The following is a 23,133-nucleotide window of genomic DNA, read 5'->3' on the forward strand; positions in this document are numbered from 1 at the left end:
GGGGCTCGAACCCACGAACCGCGAGATCATGACCTGAGCGACAGTCGGACGCTCAGCTGACTAAACCACCCAGGCGCCCCTGGAAAGGCATTCTGAGTGTAAGGCAAATGGAGAACCTGTGTCCTCACCCACTGCCTCCCAATTCCCCAGCTGCACCTGCAAAGGACTTGCAGCCTTCACGGTGGGCATTGAACTACTGGAGGGTAATTTCATTTGGACGTTAAATAACCCCTCACACAAATATTTTGCAGATGGTCTTTTAGCAGATGGTCTGTGAGAACAGGAATGGGAATATTATTATTGTACTTACTCAGCTCCGTTTGCTTTCACCAAAACCTTCCGGGCCTCATCCGCTGCCATATTTAGCCTGCCCTCATCTGCTCTGTAGTCCTCACAGAGCTGTGTCAGTTTCCGTATCTTGTCAAGTTCATGGGTTAGGTTTTGTGACGTTATTGGTAGGTGGATGTCAAGTACATGGCTTGCAACCTTCTCTATGTCCTCGGGAGGCACGTTTTCCTCTTAAATAAGAAAGTGGGTTTTAGGTCATTGTGTCTCCTTATTCAGCACTATATCTTGTAAATACAACCAGAACGAACTCTAAATCAAATGTACTTGCACTTGATTATGTATCCCTAGCATAGAGGGATTAGGTTGCCTGTTTCCCCAGATTCTTCTTCATCCTCAGTTTCCCCTCCTCTCTGAATACATGCTGCACAAATGACTGCCGGAAAAATGAAAACCTACCGACTTGGAATATTGTTTATGTTCCACAAAACATACTCCCAAGAACTATTCAAGCACCGATTCAAAAGCAATTAAAACGTTTAGATGCAGGTCGTTAGGATTCAAATACAGTGGGGGCGCCGGGGTGGCTCAGTCAGTTGAGCCTTCAACTTGGGCTCAGGTCATGATCTCACGGTTCGTGAGTTCGAGCCCCGCGTCAGGCTCTGTGCTGACAGCTCAGAGCCCCTTGGGTCCCCTGTCCCCCCTCTCTCTGACCCTCCCCTGCTCACACTCCCTCAAAAATAAATATACTTAAAAGATTCAAATGCAGTGAGGCATTGGGGAAGCACAAGGTTTGGACTCAACAAAAGTCCATTCTAGTCCTCCATGACCTTAAAAACGCTCACAATCGTCGCCCATCTCCATAACTGGACAACACCAAAGTCCTATTTTGAGAAGGCAATGTGATCATACGGGGAGAGCACCTGATGAGTAATTTATTATAAAGAAACTGTTACATACACACATGCCCTGCTTTTCAGGAAAATAAAATTGGTCGTCCCTGAGAACTGAAGCAGAAGATGGACCATTAGGGTTCAGGCTGGTAACTCTTTGTGCCTTTCCGGCTCCTGACTGAGGCAGAATGCTATGTCCCACGCGGGGAGATGGCGCTCTAATCCTCGAGGGGTTTCCCATCACGTGGGGGAATCTAAGCCGTTCCATGTAAATACTGATCACATAAGAACAGAAGCAATAGATATAAGACAAAATGAGGGCGCCTGCGTGGCTCAGGCGGTTAAGCGTCCGACTTCGGCTCAGGTCATGATCTCGCGGTTCGTGGGTTCGAGCCCCGCGTCGGGCTCTGTGCTGACAGCTCGGAGCCTGGAGCCTGCTTCAGATTCTGTGTCTCCCTCTCTCTCTGACCCTCCCCTGCTCGCACTGTCTCTCTTTCTCTCTCTCAGAAATAAATAAAACATTAAAAATTTAAAAAAAAAAAAAAAGATGAAATGGTATGGGGCCCAGAGGGAGGAGGAAATTTCAGGAAGAACCTCAGAAAGGCACATAAACTGAGCATGGAGGACAGTGAGATTAGACGTGGAAATGTGGGGTGAAGGCAGGGGTCAGAGCATTCTAAACCGAGGGAACCTCCGGAGCCCAGACCCGGGAGCGATGATCAGATCTCTGCTGGTGGGAGAGTGGAGTCTAAATGGGGGTGGGGAGGGGCCCCGAAGTCCCGAAGGGCTGGGAGCAGGACACAGGAACCTCTCAGTGTGAGGCTGACGAACTTGGACTTTCTTCAGGAGACGGCGGCACCCAGACAGCTTTTAGCTTTTGAGTGACATGAGTATATATCCCGTTTGTGATCATTTTTGCTTTAGCTGTTTTGTCTCATACAAAAGGAATGTTTTACTTCCTGTCATGTTTAAAAAAAAGGCGACAATTTGGTGAATAAATTAAAATCATACTTTAAACAGAATGTACTGTGCTCGGGGAGTTGGCTCTTGTAAGAAATAGTATTTCCTGTTATAAAAAATTATTGGCATTAATGACTAGATCACAAATTCAAAATCTGTATATGGGACTAACTTTGTTAATAGGGAATTCAGACCACAAGAGAATATTAAGAGGGTCAAGAAGAACTAAATAGTGTAGCCATCATGCAATTTAACAATACTTTTATTTGGCTTTCTGGAAAAGGTAGAGGAGAAGAAATTGGTGAGTGAAGGGTATTGCTTCCCAGTGACTAAGGGTCTTGGGGCCCAGATCAGAGAAGCTTCTTTCATGGAATAGGATTTTTCCCTTTACCTAATTGTTGTTGTAATAATCTGGACACAGTTTTATTTTTCACTTCCTTAGGGTAATTAAAGTACATTTTTTAAAATTGGAAACGTATTCAGCAGCAACAAGAAATATGACTGGTAAGGGAATAGGCTCTATGACCCAGGGAAGGAGGTGGAAAGCAGCTGAACTTGCCCTTGAACCATCGCTGGGGCCCAGAGGTGTATTATTGCACCATTTTCACACTGCAGGTCTGGTAGTTCAGTTTAGTTTTGGTTTTCGTGCCCGAACTGACCCATATTTGCAGAAATCGCCAACACGTTCCTCACGCCAGCCAGTTCCTGGATCTGTGTCTAGCCGATACGAGTCCATCTAGCTGACTCACTGGAAGTTTGCTTTTGAACAATCAGGCAAAATGTCCAGGGAACTGATTCTGCCCCCATTCATTTTTAGTGATTACTTTGGTTATTTTTACTGATTATTTGTACTGCCTACGTTTCTTCTCATTTTGAAAATCAGGACTAGAGCAGCTAATACAATATCTAGTAACACTGAGATGGGAAGAATAATCGGCCACAGGGGTCTCTTACAAATATTAAATGGATTAACAAAGTGGTTGCAACGATCGTAACAGACATCCCAGCTGTCAGTTAATGCACGTGAGGAGCGTTAAATTATTGACTCTGGAAGATGGTGATGGAGAAGAAAGCCTCGTAAGATTAATTCTGTGTATTCAAACTACCTTACTTGCAGAGTGTGAGATTTTTAGGTCAATTTTCAGCTGTACTATGTGATTTTTATCTTCAGCTAATAATTCTCTATAGTTTAAAATAATCTTCTAAAAAATAAAATAAAATAAACCTTTCCCAAAATAAAGTACAATGAGGGATATAACATTGTAATTGTAACAGTAATGAATCACAAATAGTTCCTTTTGCTCAATCACAGAGAACCAATATGAAACTTGGGAAGTAATCCCCATGATAGTTAACATCGGATATTTTAGATACCACTTCACTATAGTATTTGATAGACTAACCAAAATTTGGTACACCTCGATCTCATACAGTCTGTCAGCAGAGAACATCAGGTTAGATTTTCCTAACCTTAGGGAATCTGACAGAATCACCATGTCAGACATTTTTCTTTAAAAAACATATAACTTCAAACGCCAAGTTCATTGCTTGAAATTTCAACTCAATTCTAGGATCTAAAAATTTTTTATCACTAAACTGATCTTACACAGATAGCTATATTTTTTGGGTACACAGTTCATATTTTGGGACTATTGTCATTAAGAAATATTAAATTAAGGAGTATATCTGATTTACGCATTTCATTTCCACTAAATGTAATTTGGAATTGGTTGTGCTGTTTGAGTATACATTAAATTTAAAAAAGGAAAAGAAAAAGTTAAAGAAACAAAAACTAGTCCCAAAATACATTTTTTTATTACCCGACAAAAACTTTTTCAGTTTTTTGATCAAAAGACTCATTTTTTCTTCTTCAGATTCACTTTGGTTTTTCATAGTCCTCAGTTTCTCGCTCAGCTGTAAGGCATTGTCTTTGGAGACTTCTGTCAGTTTACTTATATTTTGGAGCTGGAATAAGAAAAGAATAACAAGACGAGGAAACACAACAGTTAGGAACATGTGTGACGTTTCATCACTTAGCTGGGCCAGCTGGAATTCACTAAAAACAAAACCGAAGTCTAGGTAATTAAACAAAAGATTTATTTTAAAGGATTCCTTTAAAAAGTGATATTTGTTTTCATTATCATGTTGTCTTAATAACGTGAATTTATCTTGTGGTGCCTGGCTGGCTCCGTCAGTAGAGCACGCAACCCTTGATCTTGGGGTCGTGAGTTTAAGCCCCGTGTTGGGTATAGAGAGTCCTTAAAATCTCAAAAAAAAAGTGAATTTCTCTCTGAAAACATTATTAGTGATCAACACTGCTATTTGAAATCCATAATGGCCTAGTATTAATGATTTTTCCTGACACAAATATGAAACACAAATTCTGATTTAATGAGACTTTTGCATGCTATATCATCAGTAAATTATTTAGGACTCTTTTTGTGGCCATTGTGCTTAATAAGTTGAGTATTATTTTATGTCAGTAAAAATAGTCACTCTTCTCAACACTCCTCAAGTTCAAATAATGTACTTTCTTTAAAAGCTAAAAAGAAAGCATTCCTCCTTTTAATAAATGAGTTTGAGCTCGGAGCAGCCTACAAAGTTAAATCCCAAACACTTTGTACATTTGGTGGAGAAATGATAGGTCGAAAAGACTTGCCCCCCAGAAGTGCAAATTCTTAATTATGTGATTTGAGAAAGGTTCTGGGCTTTTCTTGAGATTCCAACAAGTTAGAGAAAGAGAGAAAAAAACCCCAGAAAGCAATAGGACAATATCACCAGCAAGTTGAGCTGTATTGAATAAATTAATTGTGACAGAAGTGGAGCTAATTAGGATCAAACACAATTAGGAAAAAAAAATCGCCCTTTATTTCCTCACAAAAGGAGCCGGCTTAATTTGAGCTGTACAGATTTTGTGGAAAAGGGTTTCATTGCAGCCATTGGCAAATGATGAAACAGAAAAGAAATATTTCCATGATTAAAAATATGTATCTTCGCTTGGTGGAGAGCTGTTCCTTAATTCTCTAGAACTTTGAAAACCTTAAAATGGCTAGCTATTGCAAAGACAGTTCTTAAAAGTTCCCAACGCAAGAAAAAAATGTAACTGTGTGAGGCGATGGATGTCAGAGTTATTATGTTAATCATTTTTGCCATATATACATCTATCAAACCATCATGTGATACACCTAAAACGAACACAATGTTATGTGTCAATTATATCTCAATAAAAAACGAAATAAAATGGTTAGCAGTAAGTAAGAATGCATAGGAGTAAAACGAGAATTCCAGAAATAATTACTCTGGCCAGGAAAACACCAGAGTATAGGGATGGAATCTGTATGGGTTAGTCGATGCCATATTCCGAAAGAAAGAGGCCGCAAAATTACTTCACTCTTCAAACCCCTCTCTGCAATCCATCTTCTGTCACAATGGACTCCTGAGAATTCTCTTACAATCTTTTCTGGCGCTGTTCCCCCTTTCTAATCAAGAGGAAAAGAGCATACCACTTTATCAACATGAAAACTCCCGCCCCAATCCTTTCCAGTTCTTCATGTGTATGCTGCTTAAGCCAGATTCTGCTAAAACACACTTCAGGGGCTATCTTTTAAAAGCTGAACGCAGAGCTTAGTTAAATGAGGTGAGATTTCTGAGTTTTTGAGAAGGGGCAGTAGGGATTATTGTAACCAGCAGGACGCAGGACCAGGGTTTGCATTTGTTAGCTCACTGCCGTGTTCCCAGCACCCAGGTAAATGTCTCACACATAATAGGTACCCAATGAATATTTGTTAAAAGAGTGAACAGCGTACAAGTGAAAACTATGTAGCGATGCAGACTTAGGACTGTGTAAATAAACATTTTCAACGTTTAGTGTGTGCAGGGATATCCTTCAGCTTGGCTCATCAGAGGCGAGTTCCGGAACTCGGGATTCTGGGGTGTGGGAGTAAGGGCTCAGGCTCATGCAGGTGAGGCTCAAGGAGGAGACTGTTGGAGTGTGTGTGCGGGCGCACGTGTGTGTGCGCGTGCGTGCCCTGCACGCACATGTATCCACGTGTATGTGTGTGTACGCACGCTCATCTCTTTCTCTCTCTCTCTCACACACACGCGTGTGCACACACACATACACTCTTAAGCATGATTCTCGGCCATTCTCGAGCTTGGCCCTCTATCCTTCTATGGATTCTGAGACCCAGAAGTAATGGCGTACATTTCCTTTTTTGTGTTTTTCAGGAGTTGGTTTCTGTTGCTAACAAACAGGAATGCTAACTGCTCTAATATTTAACTTATGTTGTAGAAAGAAATTCAGCTCTTTGATTGTTCCTCTTCATCAAAGACTCTATGTATATGGTCAAAAACAGAGCAACTTAGGGCACACGTCGTCATCTTGGTTACAGATGAATCCAGTGTATTTACAGAATGCCTAAAATTGCATTCGTCATTTCAAGATGAACATAATGTATTCATAAAAAGAAACCTAAAGAAAACTAGGCAATTAGATATTATTCTCATTTACTGATATGACCGGAAAAATAAATGAAAACATTTGAAATTATTAGAGACTCAATTATCAGGTACTTAAATATTAAAATGTCTATCAACATAAGAAGGAGTATGAGGCGTTTGGGTCTATTCCTATTAAAATATTTTTTGGGGCACATGGGGGGCTCGGGCATTAAACGTCCAACTTTGGCTCAGGTCCTGATCTCGTGGTCTGTGAGATGGAGCCCCGAGTCGGGCTCTGTGCTGGCAGCTCAGAGCCTGGAGCTGCTTCAGATTTTGTGTCTTCCTCTCTCTCTCCACCTCTTCCCCACTCTCACACACACTCCCTCTCTTAAAAATAAAATATTTTCTAAAATTAAACTCTAGGGCCACCTGGGTGGTCAGTCAGTCGAGTGTCTGACTTTGGCTCAGGTCATGATTTCACAGCTCTTGGCTCAAGCCCTGCATGGGGTTCTGTGCTGACAGCGCAGAGCCTGGAGCTGCTTCAGGTTCTGTGTTTCCCTCAGGTTCTGGGTATAAATACACACATATACAAAAATATATATTTACACATGTATAGGTAATACATATGTAATAGAAAATATGTCAATATTCACACATACCTCTAAATGCACATTTACATCCACACACATCTGTATTCTTAATCCTATCTTTCCAAGCATATGAACACCTAATATCTAGAAGCTATCCTTCCCCTTAGAAGTTAAATGGCAGTTTTAAAAATTTCAGTTTGCTCTTCTCTTTTTACTGCTACAGCCTTACAAGTAGAACAAGAGAAGACATATTTCCCCGAGTCTTCCAGCCTGGAACCTGGTCGCTCAAAGCACGAATCGCGGACTCTGTTTCCTGAGCTTGCTGGAGGGCTTTGCTGGAGAGGGTCCGGGAGCCACAGGGCGGGAGCACACACGACATGTCCCCTGAGTCCCCACACACCTCACAGGAGAAATGATTTAGGTTCAAAAGCAACATACTGGCAGAGTTTTTTGCAACGCCACCCGGGGTCACTGAGGCAAAGCAGAGCTCTATGCATATGCATTTCTTCAACAGTGGTTCACGGACACAACCAGGAAATCTTTCTAGGCACCCAAATATCTGAATCTCTCGTCGGCATCATGTCACTCAATGCCATTCTTTTACACTGAAGTCTTTGGGGAAACCAGTCAAATATCTAGCGTTCCTCACATGTTCATTTCACTTTTTTTTTAAATTAAAAATTACCTTTTACTTACAGTGGAGCAGGAGGAGTATATGACCATAATCTGTACCATTGTGGAAACAGCAAATAATATAAATAAATATAAAATACTAAATTAAGCCACAGTCTTACTCTGAATTTTCTCACACGTTGACTTAGAATATAAAAAACAAAATGTAAATGTGTTTATATTGTTTCTATCTTATTGAACAGAGCATATATGTTATTTATATTTCACATTTATAAAATAAAAATAAGAAAATAAAACGTAAGACAAGGATATACGATTGAAGAGATCTGTGTACCAAGTAGAAACTACCAACACTATACCGTCATGAGTATTTACCTTTTCCATCAGGATTTGGATATCTGGTACTGTAATCTGTTTTAATTTTTCCAATGGCAAGTTTTCTCTCGAGCTTAGCTTATCGAAGATGTGAAGTAAGTCACGCCTGGTCTTTTCAGAGTTTTTTATGATAGAAGTGGTCTCGTTAATTTTCTTTTCAGCAGACGATGACCTCTGATAATGCCTCTTGATAGTCTCTGAGGAATCTATATTAATGCAAATTGAGGTCAGATAAATTGTGTGAAGACAAATGCAATTACATATTGGTCATCAGGACAACTCGTTCACAGATTGACCATTGTCTGGGTCGCAACGGTCGGTACAAAAATTCGTCATCGTCTTCCTTGAATTTACCGGCAATGGGAAGGATAGCATAAGGAAACAGATATCGGTAGAATGGGTATAGAGCGTTGAGGGTTGAGGTGTATCTTGTGGACAGGGGTTGAGTGTTGGCTTTACCCTTTACTGTCTGGCTGTGTCCTGGAGCAAATTGGCTAACTGCTTAGATTGTGTCTGTTTAATGGTAATTTGTGAGGATGCAGTGAAATAATATGACAACACTCTGCCAAGTGTTTCACAAATGTATTAGCTGTGCATTGATTAGTATTAGTGGTGACTACCTATATGTACCCTAACACGAGACACCAACCCAGTTTACCTAACTATATGGAAGAGTTGCCGAATTTGTCCGGGAAAGGGCCAGGGAATAAATGCTTTAGGCTTGCCGGCCACAGCCTGTCTGTCACAGCTTCTCACTTCTGCCCTGTAGAGTGAAAACAGCCACAGGCAATACGTCAGCAAGCAGGTGAGGTTGTCTCCTGACGAAACTTCACTTGTAAAAATAGGCTCTGGGTAGAAGCTGCTGGTGGATTGTAGTTTGCTGACCTCTGATGTTGAGGCTAATGAAAATGGCTCTCATTGCCGAGCGTTTTCTACCTGCCTGAACTTCTGTCAGTGTCCGCCCTTCCTATCCACAGAATACCGTGAGGTCGCCTTGGTGCGATTGCCCCCATTTCCCACGTGAGAAAATGAGCCTCTGAGGAGGTAAGTTATCTGCCTGAGGTCTCACTGACAGTAAGAGACAAAGTCAGGAGTTGATTTTATAAGTCAAGGTCAGAAGTGCTCTTAAGCACTTTTCTGTATTTTCCAGACTTACGGTAAAATACAAACTCGTGAATGTGATACGGTACCTTGTACTGCAAATGAGAGTCGAGGAGGAGTTGACATTTTAACTCTGTATCTTAGGAATGCGAGGTGCAGGGTCCTGATCTTGACCCCCACACGACCGTAATTCGGGCACAGACAACGGCCCCTTCCTCTTGCTTGGGATGATTTTCTGCCTTTGTTTCTCTGGCAAACTTTATCTTCATTTGTGAACTCCAAGTCAGAGGTCACCTGCTTCCCAGAGCCTTTCCCAGTAAACCCAGGAAGAGTTCTGTTCTGCTCTGTTCCTCTGTGGCTTGAAGATGCCGTAATACAGGCCTGTCGTTGTTTGGGGCTGCCTTCCGTGCCTGTCCTCCCCTGTGGACGGGAGTAACTCAGGGCAAGGACTTGCTGTTCGCCCCGCCCCATCTCTACTGCCCTGCACACTGTCAGGCATCCAGGGGAAGCTTCAGGAATTGCTGCTGGATTGCGAGCTTGAAAGGATTAACCTGGGGGCAGTGTCCCTTTCTTCCTAGTTGGCTCCGGTGACCGCTGATGCCTTTTCTTTTTGAAATCGTACTGAAAGGTAGCTCAATGTGATTTGATTACATTTTGAAACATCCTGGGAAAGTTCCAGAAGCTCCACAAAATTGCCAGGAGTCCCCAGCAGAAAAAAAGTCGAGACCACCTTTATCTGGCATGTTCCAGACAGAGGCCCCTCCGCTGGCTGCGTCCTGGGCAGGGGACGAGGTGCAGAGCGCTGGCTCCGGGGGACACTGCGAGGGGCCAAGCAGGCTTCAGTTGCCCCTGAGATGGACTCTGTCCTCACAGCCTAATCTACACTCTCTCTCTCTGTCCACGTGTGGATTTTTAGATGCCGGTCCAGATCGTCCGTGCCACGAACAGCTCTATAGTGGCCATCTGGATGGCGACAGTTGAAGGTCCTTTTTCCGAGTCACTGCTTGTTCCTTTGACTCTGAGGGAAGAGCCAAGGCTTTCTGGGCATCACTGATGTCTGTGGAGGGACCAGTTGGTTTTGGAACATCCCAGTCTAGTTCTGCAGCACTCTGGAGGGGGGGCAGCCTCTGGGAACTCCCACAGCGCGCAGGCTTGAGGCACCGGGGCTCGGGCGGCTTGCTTTGCAACACGGTGAGATGATCGCGAGCTGCCTGCCTTCCCCAGCAGCTTCCCGGAGTTGGGAAATCACCCCCACACCAACCCCCCCAGCCACAGCATATGTGTCCCGGCACCCCACTGACGGGCACCTTCTTCCAGATAGGAATCGGAGCAAATCCCTTACTCTCCATAGTCCTTACGGAGCACCATCCCTAGTTATTTCACTAAACTTAGACCTTCCTTGAGGGTCATAATTCTCTTTCAGGTCGAGATCCGATGAAAAACTGGAGCATGCACACAGGCTAAGGAGACGCTGGCAACGTCTGTGCCTTGAGATGAGCTTTGTGCACGTTTTCCCTGTACCTCTCCATTAGGTGGGTTAGGGGAGCGTAGGTTCAGGGCTGCCTCTCCCGGTAGTAACAGGTTATCTGTTTCTAGATATAAAACAGCGATCTCATCAGAGATTAGGAGATGAGCTAATCAAAGTTTTGCTTTTGCGTTCCATTTTGGCTCCAAGTCAATCTCTGCTCTGGCGTGACTCCCATTCATTTTAACAGCGTAAGATGAATGAAGGGCTTTTTGTACGTTACACGACTCCGAATCTCTACAAAGTTCTTATGAGACATGTTGCTGGGGTCCTTCTGACCTCACGTGCCTGTGCATTTGTGGTTGCTGGGAATGGAGGATCAGACTTCGTTAGCTTTGCTCATCATTTCTGGCAAAGGCCACCCAGGCTCTGCAACGTTTACAAAGTTGAAATACTCATGTACAAATAAGACCTTCAATGGGTGTGTTTTCACGTCCTAAAGTGCCCAGACACTATGTCAATGAGCACAGGGCAATTCACTCATGGAACACACTATGGACTTCATCAGCCTTTGTCCATAAACGTTGATGTGCCTCTTCTCTCTTACCCATGATGTGTGCATTACGGGCTCTGGAGCGCAAATCAACTTCTTTCCGAAGATCTTCAAGTAAGCGGTCGGCTTCGTTCTTCATTGTCACCAGTGTTTCTCTCAGATCTCGAAACTCATGCACCGCTTTCAGCTGCACACTTAGCTGCGTGACTTGTTCCCTGGAGGGGAAATGAGAGTGAAGGTAGCAAAGCTTGTGTTACTTTTGATAGATCAGTGAAAAAACACCTAAAAAGTGCCCTCGTTATTAGGTAGCCTCATAATTCAAACAGATCCTTCTTCCCCGATGTTTTGTTTGACAGTTTATAGTTCTGTTTATGGTTTCTCTCTTTCTTGTTAATTCAGCTGCCTGGACTGTTTCAGCATCACTCAAACTACGATCAGCCTACAAGGTCTAGTAGAACAAAGGCTTTGAATCTTTCCATTTCAACTGTTTATGCTCTTTCTGCCCTCTTTTGCTTTGGGTTTTCCAGAACATGTATTCAGACATGGTTCACTTAAATCAATGAGATCCAATCTACATTCAGTTTTCAACACAGAAGGCCTTAGTAAAACCAGCCTACGGTAAAATCCAGTTCTTTACTTAGAATAGATCTTGCTTGCAGCAAGGCTACTTCTAGTACTACTTCTGTACAAGGTCTCAATTTGTTTTTAAGGTTATTTATCTATTTGGTGGGGGGAGGGACAGAGAGAGAGGAAGAGAGAAAGAGAAAATTCCAAGCAGGCTCTGTGCTGTCAGTGCAGAGCCCAATGTGGGGCTCAAACTCCTGAACTGGGAGATCATGACCTGAACTGAAATTAAGAGTCTATGCTTAACTGACTGAGCCACCCAGGTGCCCCAAGGGCTTAGCTTTTAATTCCCACGAGTGACAAGGAAGTTTCCTTGTTGCCGTGAGCACCCCTGGGTATGTTCATTCTCCTCACCTTCTCCATGGCACACGTCTCTGTCCCACTTCAATTTACTGGGTTCAGCATACACAGTGGGTTCAAATAAATAATTACTATATCCCTCGTGATAAGGAAATCCAGTGCAAATCTTGGAGGGCACCGTTGAGGAAAATTACAATATGAATCCACGAGGCTAATTTATCTTGGCTGAAGTGCCAAGCATTAGCTAACGTTTCCTAGCATTTTCGGCTCTAACTCTCCCTTCTGATCTATAGACTTTTCCTTCACGGGCCAACTGTCAGGACTACAACTCATCAGACTAATAGTAATAACATCAACACCAACAATGGAATACGGTGTGGTCACTGCCATTATAATGGTTACTCCTGAAGCACTTACAACGCACCAGACATCATACTAGGTGGCTTGTCTGAGTAATTCTCACAAGACACCTTGAACAGAGATGCTATCCCCTTTCCTGATGAAGAAACAGAAGGTAGGAGAAGTGAAACAACTTGCCCAAGGCCACACAGCAGTGATTCCCGTCACGGAATCTATACCCACGACGTCCTCGGTTCCCTGTCCTTCCCCTCCTTTCATTTGTAATTTGCCCAGAAGACATTTGCCGTAGAACTAAACCCAGCCTGGTGAATATAAGCTGAATAAACGGGTAGCCTCTGTTTTCAAGGCTCCCCCGGGAGGCAATGACCAGTGAAGCACAAAGAAGTGGGAAGATGGGGAAGGAAACACATGTCTTTTTCTGAGGAAATCATGGAAGGCGTCATGGAGGTGGTGGTGTTTTGGTGGTTGCGGAGGAGGAATGGGAGCTCAGCAGGCAGAGCAGGAGAGGACAGGCGTGCAGGCTCCTGGCAGAAGAGGCCCAGTGCTCCCCGAGTTCCTCATCGCTGCAGGCCTGGCCCCGGGGGTCCTGTGGTCTCTTTGTTTAGCATGCCCACCGTGGACTGGCTCATTCTGCTTTCTCAGTTCCACTTTGTTCGCCATTTGCTATAACGACAAACCAGTGGTCCATGGGCCCAAGCCCCTTCTCAACACACATTTATTTGGCCTGTGCAGTGCTTTTTCAAAGCAGTGTTGGGTTAGCCGGCTATATTTTAAAGTGGGCACATTTCCACAAAAAAATCTGGAGGTCTGACATCTCTCGAAAAGTGGGAAGGTCTGGGGACGCAGCTCCCCAAATTCTGCAGCGCAGCGGTCTTTACCTGTCTCACCTGCCGGCCTGACCTGGCCACGGGGCTTACCTGGGCCCTGCAGCTGCGTGGCCCTTCCTCTGAGCCATCTGGGGGGACTGTACCTCCTTCCTTTTGTAACTCTGTTCATGTGCGAGTGGGAGAGGGGCCGAGACGGAGAGTCTCAAGCAGGCTCTGCACTGTCAGCACAGAACCCAACATGGGGCTCGATCCCACAGACCGTGAGACCATGGCCTGAGCCGGATACTTAACAGACTGAGCCACCCAGGAGCCTGCCTTTTCCCTGTGTTAACTTGGAAGCGATCACTATATACTTCTGGGATTTTTGCCTAGCGACAATGAATGGCCTTAGATTTCCACCAGTGTTTCGTAGAACACCAAACTGCAGCCTCAACTCTTCCTCAATCCAGGACCTTCTATGTGGGATGGGGGATATTTTGCCATAGATCACAATCTTTTTGGTTTCTTAGTAGATCATCTGCTCATAGAAGGATGGAAACTATATCCAATGCATCCTGCTGTTGCCCAGAGCATTTAGCAAACTTTTTTCTGTAAAGGTCCAGGGAGTAAATATTTTAAGCCTTGGGGGCCATTAGTTTCTGTCACAACTACTCCACTGGGCCACTGTCCTCGGAAAGCAGCCACAGAGGATATGCAACCACACGGTTTCGGTGGTGTTCCAGTGAGTCACTTACAAAACCAGGGCCTACTTGGATTTTGCCTACGGTGTGCTGACCCCTGGCCCAGAACAACCAACCAAACTTCCAGAAATGTTCGATGAATGAAAAAAAAAAAAAAGGAATCAATGACATACAATAAAAATGACAATGCATTTAGAGGAAATGATCATACTTATTACAGGACTTTGCATTTGCATTCATGAATGAGTTTCTAAACAACTGAAGAATTTGGGAAGATGTGGCAAATTCCCCTGAGTGCATGATTGAAAAAAAATATTTGTATTATGAACTACCCTATTTCTGATTTTGCATCTTTTGGCTCCTGCTGGGTGTGTCTGGACTTTCCCAAATCAAGTTAAGGACTGCCTTGCTGTTATCATCACTGGCATCTGGAAAGATCACGTGTAATCCTAACTAGGTAAGAGACAGACAACCCTGATCGCCAGCCCGGTTATTAACCGAACAATTCTTTCCCTGCTGTCCGCATAGGTACGTTTCTAAATTGAGAGCCGTTAAAGTTCAATAGGAGTTCAGGTGCACCGGGAACGTGGCTATCTAGCGCTTAGGCACAAATCTTACCGAACAGAGTCATGATAATCCTGGACTTTTAAGAATTCCCCAGATGAGAAAACGGGATGTTTTAAAATCCTTTCTATTTCAGACATGTTCTCTCTGAGGCCTTTGAAGTCAGCCTCACAGACAAGCAGGGTCTCTCTTTTATCTTCCATGTTCGCAGCCAGACCAATTAACCCTCGCACTGCTTCGGAGAGGGAGGAAGTAGTGTGGTCCCACTGATCAAAGCACCGGTGACATGGAAGGCAAGCAGAGAATTCCTGGCTGTGACCCCGGGCACAGCGATCACAGCGAGGGCCGCTCACACCCTCCGGACAGCGACACATGCCTGTGGTCTGGTCACAGACGGGCTTCTGGGTACCTTCTGCGGTACAGTCACATGCTAGAACACAAGAAAGAGCAGAGGATGTCAGTCCTTTGGCTTTTTGCTTACGACTAGCTCAAGAATAAAGTCCACTCCTCTCTCCTGACAATGTCCCTAACGCCCATTTCTTTCATTCATTGAGGGAGAGACAGCGAGTGCCCGAGTGAGTGGGGAGAGGGGCAGAGAGGGAATCTCAAGAGACTCCACTCTATCTGCGAAGAGCCCGACCTGGGGCTCGATCCCACGAACCATGAGATCATGACCTGGGCTGAAATCAAGAGTCAGACGCTTAACCGACTGAGCCACCCAGGTGTGCCCCTCCCCCCTTCAATGCCCATTTCTAAGGTGAACACTTAAAACTGGTATAATTACAGAGACCTGGGCAATGGTCATTAAATAACTTCCGTCTTTCCATTCCACTAGCAAACCCGTTCGTGGTTCCTATCTGGAAAATATTAGGGGCCGTCTCTACTGTGAGTGTCCCTGCACGGGCTTCTTTACCAATTCGAGTAGCATGGATCTACTGGCGGATGACACACCAATGGCTGCTGCCATCCCCCACGGGTGGCTCGGGTGTGTCAGAGACTCTCTAAGAATTCTCCTGACCCCCCTTTGTCTAAGTTAAACCCAGCCTGGGTGTGCGGACCCATGCTGTTTTCCATTCTACAAGGAGAATTCATCCATTCTCACAAAAGGGAGGAAATTGCTTGTTCAGATTTACCCAAAGGAGTTGAAAACTTATGTCCGCGCAAAAGCCTGCAGACTGATGTTTACAGAAGCTTTATTTAGAATGGCCAAAACTTGGAAGCAACCAAGGTATCCTGCAGTAGGTGACAGATAAATACTCTGCGGTGTAAGGGATGCTTTTCAGGGCTAAAATGACACGAGCTTATCAAGCGATGAAAAGACATGGAGGGACCTTAAATGCATCATGTTACCTAGTGCAATAAATCAGCCCGAAAAGGCTCCGTACTCTAGGATGCTGACCACCGGACATTCTGGAAGAGGCAACACTATGGAGACAGTAAAGAGACGAGCGGTTGGCACGGGCTGTGGGAAGAGGGGTGGAGAGAGAGGAACAGGGGGAACACAGAGGATTTTAGGGCAGTGAAAATACTCCATGTGATACCATAACGGTGGATACACGTCCTTACACATTTGTCCAAATGCACAGAATGGAAAATACCAAGAGTGAACCGTGATGTGAACTATAGACTTTGGTGGTTATGGTTTGTAGTTTCATCAGTTGTAACAAACATGTCACTGTTTTGGGCATGTTGATAATGGGGAAGGCTATGCATAAGTGGGGGGCATACAGGAGATCTCTGTGCCTTCCTCTCAATTTTGGTGCAGACCGAAAACTTCTCTCAAAGAATAAAGTCCTTTTAGAAAAGGAAAAAATTGGGGCGCCTGGGTGGCTTAGTCGGTTGAGCGTCCGACTTCCGCTCAGGTCACGATCTCGCGGTTCGTGGGTTCGAGCCCCGCGTCGGGCTCTGTGCTGACTGCCAGCTCAGAGCCTGGAGCCTGTTTCNCTCTCTCTCTCTCTCTCTCTCTCTCCTAGAAATAAATAAAAATATAAAAAAAAGAAAAAAGAAAAGGAAAAAATTAATTTTGTCTTAGTTAAAACAAACAAACAAACAAACAACAACTAATGCTGCATGTACTTCATTTGAGTAGGTTTCTGATGAAGGCTGAGGATGGACGAGGGACAGAGCTATGGAAGTTACAGCAATTTCTAGAAGGTCAGGGGATCATTGGCCTATGTCACTGGACTAACTGCAAGGAACAAGGGATTTAAAAACGCATTTTAGGGGAGCCTGGGTAGCTCAGTGGGTCAAGCATTGGGCTCCTGGATTCGGCTCAAGACGATCTCATGGTTCGTCAGTTGAAGCCCCACGTGGGGCTCTGTGCTGGAATTCTCTCTCTCCTCCCTCTGCCCCTCCCTTGCTCACTCTCTCTGTCTCTCAAAAACAATAAATAAATAAACTGAAAAAAAAATTTTTTAAATGCATTTTACAGCTTGAGTAAAAATGTCAATGACAAATAAAAGCTGATTGGCATGCTAGGCGCCTCGACTGGATGCCATGTGTCCAGCACACTCACTCGGCCTCGCAGGGAGCCCTCAGGGCCAGCACGATGTCACGTCACCAGCTGGAGGCCCACGTTCCCTTATTAACTGCCCTTCTCCAGGGGTGCTAGAGGGGTCTGTGCCCCGAGTTGATCATTTTCAAAGTTTTCCCAATAAAAGACGAAGTCATTTCAGAAAATAAGATGTTTGAAATATTAGAGGGGCACAGAGGAAGTGGCTCAGATGGATTTTCCAGGCACCCAAATTCCTCCCTGGTTTTTAATGCAACAATTATACTTAGAAAACTAGGTGGGCCCTGGGGAAACCACTGAGAATTTGAATGGGGCAAGGAGATAAAGGCACTTTATTTTGGCCATAGAAGCACATGGATAGGGGCGCCTGGGCATCTTAGTTGGTTAAGTGTCCGGCTCTTGATTTTGGCTCAGGTCATGATCTCATGTTTGTGAGAACAAGCCCCACGTCAGGCTCTGGGCTGACAGCATGGAGCCTGTTTGGAATTTTCTCTTCCACTCTCTCTGCCCTTCCCCTGCTCTCTCTCTCTCAAAATAAATAAATAAATTTAAAGACAAAAAGCATGTTTATAAAAGAATACAAAGGAGGAAGGAGTTACCATGTGTGGCTATGCAGAGGTGATAAGTCCACCACATCTGATATTTCTTTGGATTGACTTCTTTTGACAGCAGACTTTAGAGATTCAAAAATCCCTCCTCCGAGAACCAACCCATATTCTAAGTCTGTGCCATCCAAGAGCACCTGGGGTGGCTCAGTCTGTTAAACATCCAAGTTGGCTCAGGTCATGATCTTGTGTTCCGTGGGTTCAAGTCCCGCATCGGGCTCTGTGCTGACAGCTCGGAGCCTGGAGCTGCTTCGGATTCTGTGTCTCCCTCTCTCTGCCCTCTTGCCCGCTCATACTTGCTCTTTCTCTCAAAAATAAATAAGCATTAAAAAAAATTTTAAATCTGTGTTGTCCAATATGGTAGCCACTTAGCACAGGTGGCTACGGAAGTGTAAATGAATGACACACACAGCCTGTTCCTCATGTGCCCTGACCACATCGCAAGTGCTCGCCAGCTCACAGGCTGGCGGCTCCTGAACTGGGTGGTGCCGACTGGACCATTTCCATCTCTGTAGAAAGTTCCTCTGGACGGTGCTGCTCTAAATCCGACAATCAGTGCTAAGACATGGGACAAAGGGCACAAATTCCGGGAGATCGGGGCCCTTGCCTTACTGGTCATGACCTAGAGGCATGAGATGCATGTTGTAAAATAAATGAATAAGCAAGTATGTGAAAGGCCCAAAATTATGAGATCCAAGGTGAGGAAACACCCCCTCTGCTGGCTTCCTACGGTCCATCTCCCAGCCTGTACTTCCATCGAGAAGCTGTTTTTGCCAACATGCTTCCAAATAGCAGAACACTGGCAACAAGTCATGACTCCGAGGTCTGTTCCATTTTAGTGACTTTGACAAAATGCAATACGGGCTTTGACTTTTAGTATAGAGTAAAATTTAATCTAGTCTAAAAATTTATTTATTTATATCTTATTTTATTTTATTTATTTTATTGAGAGAAAGCACAAATGGGAGATGGCAGAGGGAAAAAGAATCTCAAGCAGGCTCCACACCCAGTGCAGAGCCTGATGCGGGGTTTGATCCCACGATCCTGGGATCATGATCTGAACCCAAATCAAGAGTCAGACGCTCAGCCTACGAAGCCACCCGGATGCCTTTAGCCTAAAGCTTAATACAGGAGAAAAAAAAATCTTTTTAGAAGGCCTCAAAAAATATTCAAACTTTCAAAACTAAGATTAAACTTTGTGAATTTCCTATCAAATAAGGGAATTTAAAATTCCGCTGGTTCCTACTGTGCGCATGGAAGGACCAGGTGGCTGGTCTTCACGATTTTAGAATGACGCGTACCTAACGAAGGCATGGCCCCAGTGGGTCACCACAGTAATCGTCCTTGCCCTCGCTGCGGTGTTTCCCATCACAGCCTAATTTGCATGGATGCTGGCCTGTAAGCTGTGAGAACAGTCATGGCTGAGGAATTGACAAGCTTTACAATCTAAAAAAAATAATGCATTTTAATACAAAACACTTTTCCCTCCAGTGATTTAGAACATACAGCTGCGCGAAGGCCGAGGCAGGATGACGGTTCCCACGGCCACAGCCACCTCGACAACGCCGAGGATCAGGAGCTAATGTGTTTTGGCTCAGGGCCCCCCGAATACACCGCCTGCCTCCAGCTGTTCAAGGCCAGGTGGCCCCACGCTGGGAAATATACACAGATGTAAATGAAAACAAAACACAAAATGGGAAGCAGGCTGCATTCTTTTCCTTTACAGTGTTATGGGAGTTCACTCCGAACACCGAGAGGCCACAGACCTGGACTGACATTCATCAATCATTTTGGCAAATCATGATTCCATTATGGAATGTGCGATGGGGTTTCTCCCAATTGGGCTTCTGTTTTGCTCAACTTTTTTTTTTTTTTTTTTTTTTTGGCAGTTGAGGCTTAATCATTTAATGACAGTTATTAACTGCATTTTGGGGAGAGGTCTGATCTTTTTTGCATCCTCCCAACTGGATCCTTGACCAGCTGTTCTGAAAATGGAGGAGGTTAGAAAATTGACCAGAGAAAAATACAGAAGCAAATCATTATTGTCACGGTCCTAGGTTATTCTCGACCAAATACATCTGCTTAAACAACTCCGTAAGTTGCTGGATTTATAAAATGGCTGCGTCTCCCAAGCCTCTACCCATCTTTGGAGTTTGATGAGCTTCTGCTCAAATATAAGGAGTTATGGGGAGCCTGCTGTCCTGAGTCATTCCTCGGGTTGCTCTTAACTGCTGGACGATGATTTCTTACACGGATGCAGAATCTGTTCCTTCGTAACTTGTTCCCATTTTTCAGTGTCCTGTCTTTTGGAGTTGTACAAAACAAGCAATCCCCCCTCACTCTTATAGTCCTTCTCTGGACTAGAGATGGCCATTCTCAATTTGCATTTGCTTCTTTTCCTCGGGCCGACTACCCCTAAGTCCTTCGGGCCGTCATCACAGAACAGCAAAGGTTCTATCTGCTCTTCCTGGGTGTCTTCCTGTGGCCACGTGCTACTCCATACGGCAATATGTTGTTTAAAACGGGTCCTCAGAGAGAACAGCAATGCCCCTACGGCTGTCTGACCTGCACAGGGGACAGTGGAACGATGACTGCCCTGAACGTGGACCTGGCACTCCTGATACTCCAGCCTGAATGGACAGGTCTCTTTGGCAGTCCGGCCACACTGCTGGCTCAGAGTGAAAATCCCCAGATGCTTTTCAGGCAAGCTGGTGCCAAATGATTACTCCCACCCCGTATTTATGCAATGGATTTAAAAACCCAATTGCGAAACTTTACTTTTACCCTGATAACGTTTCATCTTTTTTCCAGCCAACGGGACAGCCTGTCAGGATATCTTGTCTCTTGTTCTGTTTTATCACAAAGTGTACACTTTGCATACCTGCAAGCTTGATAATATTTGATAACATGTTTCTCCAACTCCATCTAAATTGTTGATAAAAATATTGGATGGCACATTTGGATCTCTCTGTAATAAAGCACGAGGGATGCTTTACTGGCCGACATAAAGACACGTATCGGTGGTTGTTGAAACAGCTGGAAATCTAAATATCCACCTGTCTCTTCTATACTCCATTGAAGGTGTTCCCTGATTTTAAAGAGCAACCTTCTGGGGCGCCTGGGTGGCTCAGTTGGTTAAGCGTCCAACCTGGGCTCAGGTCATGATCTCGCGGTATGTGGGTTCGAGTCTCGCATAGGGCTCTTTGTTGACAGTTCAGAGCCTGGAGCCTGCTTTGGATTCTGTGTCTCCCTTTCTCTCTGCCCCTCCCCTGCTCACACTCCATCTCTCTCTCTCTTCTCAAAAATAAACATGAAAAAAATTTAAAGAGAAACTTTCCCCAGGGAATCCCCAATGGACCAGAAAATCCCAAATACAACTCTGGTTAAGCCAATGCCATCTGACTTGCAGCTTAGGCTTCCCTTAGCCTCCATGGCTGAACTGTGGTCTTTGTTGAGTGCTGCTTCAAATATACTTTCTAAAAGGTCTAAGAAGCATGCCAGACAGTGATGTCAGAAACACTGGGAGTTCCTCTTGAGTTAGGAGGCCAAGAAGTCATGGGGAGGTCCACCATTTTGTTTCATGACTGGTGGCTGCAGGTGTGAGGAGTGGAGGGGGATACAAGACAGGTGTGGTCACCTAGGACTCAGATACTGCCCTCCAGTGAAAGGAACCTGCACTCCCTAAAGAAATGGCTGATTCTAGGATGGGGGAATACATCAGATGAGCTTAGAGTATCTTGTCGTGCAGAAAGTGATGAAAAAACCCAAACCCAACAACAATGGGATATGTCAAAGGGATGCAGAAACCAAATGTAAGAGCTCCCAATGACCAAAGCCGGAGTAAGTTGAAGAGCAAACTGAAGCAGTAGCAGATTGAGACTTGAAGTGTAATATAAATACCCATGACTCCATATGAATATTAAAAAATAATAAATGAAGAAATGGGGGACGGCAGATAGATCCCCGGTACAGAAGGATTCCAAATAATTTATGGAGACACTCTGCCCTCAAGGAAGGAGTATGAAACCCCCCACCCCTCAAGCATGGGTTGCACAGGGGGACTTTCTTCCAAAGAGCGTAATGGAAAGGAGGAAAAAGAGTAACTGTCAGCGGAGAAACATGACAAACGCTACTTCAGCCAGGTGACCGAGATTTGTGTGGACAGTGATAAGATGTGCACATGGTGTAGAGCCCTGATGTGATGTGATGAGCATCTCACTTTCCCTCTGTGGTCCTCATCCTCAAACCCATAATCCAAGTCTAAATCATGAGAAAAACACCAGGTAAATTTAAATAGAGGGACATTTTACAAAATCCTCCTCAAAATTATTAAGCTCTTCAAAAATAAGGAGGGTCCGAGAAACGTCACGACGAAGAGGAGCTAAGCCTACATAATGACGAAGTTTGTGTGATGTTCTCGATGGAGTCTTGGAACAGATAAAGGACATTACGTCTAAAACTCAGGAAGCCTGAATCAATTACGGACATTAGTTGACGATAATGTATCAATATTGGTTCATTCATTGTGACAAATCTACCATACTTATAAGATGTTAAACCTGATTTCCTTAGAGGAAATCTCGTGTGGGGCACATCTTCTCTGTACTATCCTCACAGATTTTCTGTAAATCTATTTAAAATAAAGAATTTATTAAGGGAAAAAAGGGCAGTGAGTGTGTGGGTGTGAGTTGTGGGAGCAGGAGGGTTGTAGAAAAAGATGAAGAAGAGAAAGCAAAGCACATCCTGTATATGAGAACTGTCTTCAAAAGTTTACTTGCATTAGATTTGGCCTTCGAATAAGTTGAATAGTAGAGCTGAAATTGGAGGTGAGCCAATTTTTATTAGTTGGGAAAACTCCAGTTTCTTAAATTACTATTTTGATTTCAAGTAGACCCTGGTTCCTATATTGTGGATTCACTCTAAATTTCTTTCATTGTTTCATCCTTCCCTTCAATCTCTATTAATATGAAAAGTATTTCAAAGAATGTATTTATTAAGCCCCAAACCCTAATCATGACATGAATAGTTTTTTTTTCCATAAGTAGATAATGTCATATTAATTTTAAACATTCTATGCTGGAGGGGGGGCTGGATGGCTCAGTCAGTTGGGTGTCAAACCCAGGTCATGGTCTCATGGTTTGTGAATTTGAGCCCCACATTGGGTTCTGTGCTGACAGCAGAATTTGCTTGGGATTCTCTCCCTCCTTCTCTCTCTCTCTCTGCCCGTCCTCCACCTGATATCTCTCTTTCTCTCTTACTAAATTAATAAACGTAAAAAATTGTATGCTTATTGTTTTATTTTATTTTATTATTTTTTTAATGTTTTTTTTTTCTAGGAGAGAGAGAGAGAGAAAGAGAGAGAGAGA

The 23,133-nt window shown here is 44.2% G+C and overlaps 1 protein-coding gene across 1 annotated transcript in view; it reads right to left on the bottom strand.

The window, feature by feature from the left end:
• Positions 1-23,133, bottom strand: part of LAMB4 (laminin subunit beta 4) — a 95,685-nt gene that overhangs the window by 13,051 nt on the left and 59,501 nt on the right. The window contains 7 exon segments of the mRNA XM_077758343.1: positions 311-518; positions 3,959-4,107; positions 7,429-7,568; positions 8,177-8,382; positions 11,350-11,510; positions 14,705-15,080; positions 19,074-19,170. Of these exon segments, the coding sequence (XP_077614469.1) occupies positions 311-518; positions 3,959-4,107; positions 7,429-7,568; positions 8,177-8,382; positions 11,350-11,510; positions 14,705-15,080; positions 19,074-19,170 (1,337 nt within the window).

The sequence above is a fragment of the Crocuta crocuta genome, unplaced genomic scaffold (assembly GCF_008692635.1).
Source record: "Crocuta crocuta isolate KB4526 unplaced genomic scaffold, BGI_CrCroc_1.0 scaffold103, whole genome shotgun sequence".
Lineage (NCBI taxonomy): Eukaryota > Metazoa > Chordata > Mammalia > Carnivora > Hyaenidae > Crocuta > Crocuta crocuta.